This window comes from Haemorhous mexicanus, chromosome 5 (assembly GCF_027477595.1).
Source record: "Haemorhous mexicanus isolate bHaeMex1 chromosome 5, bHaeMex1.pri, whole genome shotgun sequence".
Lineage (NCBI taxonomy): Eukaryota > Metazoa > Chordata > Aves > Passeriformes > Fringillidae > Haemorhous > Haemorhous mexicanus.
The window spans coordinates 72,941,904-72,947,903 of NC_082345.1; the positions used below are offsets into that span (position 1 = coordinate 72,941,904).

The window sequence follows — 6,000 nt, forward strand, 5'->3', positions numbered from 1 at the left end:
CAGATGTCCACAGCAGATTCCAGTTTTGGAGTTAAGCACTGCTGGGACTCTGAGCCCAAACACTCAGCAAACAGGGATGCCTATCTTGGCTGCTAAGGAAGAAAATCCTGGTTCCAATACCCAAGGAGCAAAATAAAAGCATCTCTAAGGAGCTTATTTCAAAATTTAAGAGCAGCAAGGAATGGCAGGAAACGCTGTTCTAAAGGATTTAATCAATTAATTTTTGAGAAAGATGAAATAGGGTCACTTCAGAGTGTATAGAAACGGGTCCACACACTCCAAACCAGTTTTGTCCCAATCCCAGTGTATTTATCACCTCATTTTGGAAAACAGGACAAAACCTTCTCAGAAGGCAAAGTCAGCTAAACTCAGCTAAACTCTGGCCAGCACAAGAAAAATTGCATGAACAGCTCCTGCTTTATGCCACTATTAATGATGCTCAGGGCTTCCTGAGTCTTTCTGGGAAGAGAAATCTCTTTTAAAGCCCATGCCAAGGCATCAGGGACAGGTGGGGGTTTACACCTGCCTGCCCACCAAACCCCGTGAGTGCCAAGAGGAACAGGAGAAAACAAGGAGCAGGCAGGGATTTCAGCCAGAGCTCTGGGAATTCACCCCAGAGTTAAATCCCCAGGGCCTGCCTCCACTTGTGCTTTTACCTCCTGCTTTTTACCTTTTGTTACCTTGAATAAAAGCACATTCAGCTCAGCAGAGGCTCTTCTGGAAGCCTTGAGTTGGAGCAGGATTTTATTTTATTATTCATTTAATTATTTTATTTTATTTTGTTTTGTATTTAATTTCATTTTATTATTTTATTTTATGCTATTTTCGCACCTCCCTTGCCTTCCCTGATTACAAGGAAGAAATGCCCCACTCCTCCCTACCTTTATTCACTCTGGAAAGCATCAGTGCATTTCCTTTCCCTGCTACTTTTCCATGTGGTTTATGGCCACTTATCCAACAAAACACCCCACCAGAGCACCACGACTCCCACTCCATCACCCCGAACATCCCCCGAACCCCAACACTACCGCAGCACGCCAGGAGCTGTTTCCACTCCCAAACCTCCCCAAGAATCCCCAGTTTCACCTTTTCCCAACTCCACCATCAACTTCCACGCGGGAATTGCTGGCTCCGGCAGCATTCCCCGCTCCTCTCCCGCGCCATCTCTGCCTCACGTTCCGCGGGTGCAGCACCTGGACCGCTGCAAGAACAGCCCCGCCACGCCGAGCCCAAATCCCCCGGCTCGATGGGACCCCAAAAGCGGGGTGAGGAGCTCCCCAGAGCCCGAACCCCCGAGCGGGGGCTTGGGCAGCGGGATGCGGGAGGGCAGAGCTGGAAGCTCATCCCTCCGCAGAACCGAGCAGCACTGCGGCTCCAAGTTGCGCTGCCGCGGAGCGCTGGATGCGCCCCGGCTGTCGATAAGAGCCGCGCTAAAGCCGCATTCGGGCGGCGGGTGCGCGCCCCGCGTCCCCCGGCTGTGGCTCCGCCAAACTCGCCAATAGTAACGGGAAAAGCGGAGCGCGGCCAGAAGGCGAGGGATGCTTGAAGCGGGGGAGAAGGCACTGGAAGCGGAGGGGGGGCACTCACCGAGCAGCAGCAGCAGCGGCAGCAGCGGCAGCAGCCCCGCAGCCCGCATGGTGCCTCGGCGCGGCCGTCCCGGCGCGGCTCCCGGCGCTCTCTCCCGGCGGGGCGGGCGGGCGATGCCCTCCCTCCCCCGGCCCCGGCCCCGGCCACGGCCCCGGCCACGGGCCCCCCCTTCTCCCGCCGCCGGGGGAGGCGCAGGACGGCCCCGGACCGCCCCCGCCTCCGCCCCCGGCGCGGGGGGAGAGAGCGCCGGGGTGGGGATGGGTGGGGATGGATTGGGATGGATGGGGATGGGATAGGATGGGGGTGGGATAGGATGGGGATGGGGATGGAGTGGGCAGCAGGGAGTAGGGGATGCACCTGTGGAGGGGATGGGAGGTCTGGGGGAGATTTGGAGTTCTCAACTTCATGGAGGGATTTGGGGAGTTTCCATTGGAGGTGGGAGGTTGGACAGGGTTTAAGGTGTTCGTTGGGATGGGGATCTGGGGGAGATTTGGAGTTCTCACTTCATGGAGAGATTTGGGGGGTTTAATTGTATTTGGGAGGTTGGAGAGTGTTAAAGGGTTTGTTAGCACGGAGGTATGGGAGGGGGAGTTTGGGGTTCTCAATTTCATTTGGGTGGATTTGGGTGTTTTGTTGGAGTTGGGAGGTTGGAGAGGGTTTAGGCGTTCATTAGGGTGGCTGTATGGAAGATGGGGTTTGGGGTTCAGAACTTCATGGAGGGATTTGGGTGTTATGTTGGAGTTGGGAGGTTGGAGAGAATTTAGGGGTTTCCTTGGAATTGGGAGGTTGGAGAGGGCTTGGGGCTCTTCAGGATAAGGGTATGGGAGATTTGGCGTTCTCAACTGCATGGAGGGATTTGAGAGTTTTGTTGGGGTTGGAAGTTTGGAGAAGGTTTAGGGATTTTATTGGTATTTGGGGTTCCCAGTTGCATGGAAGGATTTGGGGGTTTCGTTTGAGTTGCGAGGTTGGAAAGGAGTTGAGGGGTTTAGTTGGAGAGGGGCTTTAGGGGGATTTGGGTGTTTCGTTGGATTTAAGAGGTTGGAGAGGGTTTAGGGATTTTGTTTGGATTGGGATTTGGGGCTGGCAACTGCATGGGGAAGTCTGAGGATTTCCCTGGGATGGGGATGTGGGGTTGGGATTTGGGGTTCTCAACTGCTTGGGGGGGATTCAGGGGTTTTGTTAGAGTTGGAGTGTTGGGGAGGATTTTGGGGTTTCATTGCGGTGGGGATTTGTGGAAATCTGGGGAGGGGATTTGGGATTCTCAACAACATAGGGAGATTTGGAGGTTACATTTTATTTAGGAGTGGATTTGGGATTTCCATCGGGATGGGGGCTTGGGGAGTGATGGGATTCCTGCCTGCATGGAGGGAGTTTGGAATATCCATCAGGATGAAGACTTTGGAAAGATTTGGGGTTTTTGCCAGGGTGGGCTGTTTGAGGGGGATTTGTCATTCCCATCTGTGTGTGGGTGGTTTGGGTTTCATTGGATTTGGGATGTTGGGGAGAATTTGGGGGTTTTATTGGAATGAGAGGAGTGAAAATGATTTGGTATTTCAATATATATGGGAGTGATTTGGGGAGCTGAGGGTGGATTTTGGATTTTCATCATGGTGAAAACTTGTGGGGGATTGGGAGTTTTAATCTGGATGGTGGTTTGTAATTGATTTTGGATTCCCACCCACATGAACAAGGATTTAGGATTTTTGTTTGGATGCTGACTTTGGGATCTCTTTGGGATTCCTACCTGCATGGCAAAAATGTGTGGATTTTATCAGGATGAGCACATGGAGGTGGATTTTGGGATTTTCATCTGGATGGGGGTTTGGGGTTTGATTTCAGATTCACATCCAGGTGTGGGTTACTTGAGAATTTTCATCCATATTGGGTTTGTCTGGGGATTCTCAGCAGGGCTGGGGGTTTATTTGGAGTTTTCATCTGGAGGTGGGATTAATTTGGGATCACCTTCTGCACACAAACACTGACCCCTCCTCCTCCTCCCAGAGAATGTACATTTTCACAGGACGTTTTCTGGGAAATATTTCCACCTCTTTGAGAATGTCCCAGAGGAAGCCATGCACCCAAAGCATGAAGGACAAAACTATGATCAAATATTGGCATAGTTTTGTGTTGAGGCACTAAAAGTTGTTTGTGGTGTTCAGGCAAGGAGTGCTCACTGCAGCTGGGAGGAGACTGTCAATAAGCTCAGGGCTTTGCACTGAATCCTCCTCTTGGCTCTGCTGGATCCAGCCAAACCAGGAACCTTCCCAGCCTGGACCCAGAGGGGGTAAAGACAACCTTCACTCCAAAAAGGACTTTTCAAACACAGTTCTCTTGATGCCTTCAGTTAAAGGTGGACTTTATTCTTGTTGCAAGGTCACCTTCAGAAGAGGAAGACATGCTTGGGTTTGCTGGCTCAGCCCCCCCTGCTTTGCATGTTGTCCCCAGAAAAGGTTTCTTGTCCTGAGTTAACTGCTGGGTCAGTTAATAAATTTTTTTAATACAAAAAAGAGGAAAGAAATATAAAAATAGAAAAATAAAATTTTTCGCAAAGTCAAAAAATTTAATTTACAACTTAAAAGAATCTAAAAATTCTAAAAATTAGAAAGCATCTAAATTAATATAAAAACAAAATACACAAACATTAAACAAAAAAATCATAAACCTAAATTTATGATTATGAGAGACTTTCCAGGTGCCCCAGCCTAGCCTCACCTCTTCTTGCTACAGCTGTGCACTACACAGCAGCCAAAACTGTGAAACTTGAGTTGCAATAAATGAATGAAAATGTTGGTACACTTTATTAATTCTGCCAGTATCAGAGAGGCCGTTCTTCTCCCCCTGAGGAGTATTTTTAAAAACAGATCCCATTCACAAACACACACTCTCACAATTTCTGGTGTTAACTATGAAGCCAAGACAGCCCAGGGAAAAACCTGGGCTGCTTCAGTAGCACAGATTCTGGGATAGAGAGGAGAGAGGTGATGCTGAGCTCCTCAAACTCTCTGTTTATAGCATCAGTGCCCATAAAACACTGCAAAAATATCCTGTGGCTCATTGCCTGGGAGATGGGGCTTTCTCCAAGTGTGTTGGGTCTCCTCTCTAACTGAGGGCTGTGGGAATAACAGATAAGAACAGAGCTCCCTTGGCAGCAACCTAAGGAAAACAGAACAGAACAGTCTGAAAAACAGAACAGAACAGTCTGAAATCCACTCAAAAGTCAGGCTGGATTTGGTTTTATTGTGTGATGTTTGTAGCTAATGAGAGTTAGGAGAAGAATTCTAACTGGTTGGTCCCATCAGCAGATCCGGGCTGTGCTGGTCCTTTAGCCTTGGACAAAGAAGAGGGAGCCTCACCCCTTGAGCATCTGAGTCCTTCTAGATTGCTGATTTGGGATGTAGGTTTTCTCTTAATTATCACAACATGCACCCTGGCACTCACACGGGGAGTTTTGTGAGCTCTCAGCAGACTCGCGTGACATAACTCTCTTTTGTTCCCTCAAACCTTGGCTGCTGGCAGTTACCACAGTGGCTGAAACAACAGCATGACCTCCACTTCTTAGAAACAGGGATTGATCCAGAAACATGGAGCTGAGCCTCTTTTTGCAGGAGGGCAGCAGGAAGGTCTCCCACTATTCCTGCTGCTTGGCAGGGTACAGGCGCCTTCCCCCAAATCTGCCTCTGCTGGAAAGGGGATAATTACTGAGGGTGTCAGATCAAGGCTGTGAATCATGAGCAGCTGATGGCAAAAAGAAAGGGATATTTAGCTTCAAAAGCTGCTTCAAAAGCTGGTTGTCTGGTAAAGTACATCCTAACCATCAGCTGGGGGAAAGGTCAGGAAAAAACCCTAATTTGGGAAACTGGGCATTTTCTGGGGGTGTCAAAAAGGCATTGGTGTTTGTCAGTCTTTGACACCCCAAGCCATGCAGCATTGCTAACTAGGAGCTTTTGCACCAGTAGCCCAGCTCTGGAGGTTTTCCTAAATACCAAAACCACAGAGCCAGGAAATTATGTAGAGGCTTTTGCTTTCAACTCCAAACATGAATGTCTCGAAGGTGTAGGGAAACCCTTTGGAGAATGGCCTGCACATCTGTCTGAGAAGTGGGAGCCAAAAATAAGAATTTACTTTAAAATATATTATTGACATTACGATTATTTAAAATCTCATGGGCTTAAGTGAGTCAAGTGTGTTTTTTAATTCTGACATTGATGTGGCTGCACACAGGTTCACATTTACCTAGGTCTGTGTGCTCCAGCCAAATATTTATATAAGGCTCTGAAAGAAGAGCACAGGGAGTCAGTGGTTTCAAGGTATGCAAGTCAGCTGGGCTGAACCCTCTCAGGAGGAGGAAGACTCCACATGACACAAGATTTCCTTGCTGGGGATATCTCAAAATGTTTTTGTGATTCCCCAAAG

The 6,000-nt window shown here is 48.9% G+C and overlaps 1 protein-coding gene across 1 annotated transcript in view; it reads right to left on the reverse strand.

The window, feature by feature from the left end:
* The window catches only part of PODXL (podocalyxin like), a 45,005-nt gene extending 43,263 nt beyond the window's left edge, over positions 1-1,742 (reverse strand). The window contains exon 1 of the mRNA XM_059847573.1: positions 1,588-1,742. Coding sequence (XP_059703556.1) covers positions 1,588-1,636 — 49 coding nt within the window. The 5' untranslated portion in view covers positions 1,637-1,742. The remainder of the gene's footprint in view (positions 1-1,587) is intronic.
* Between the last annotated feature and the right edge of the window lie 4,258 nt (positions 1,743-6,000).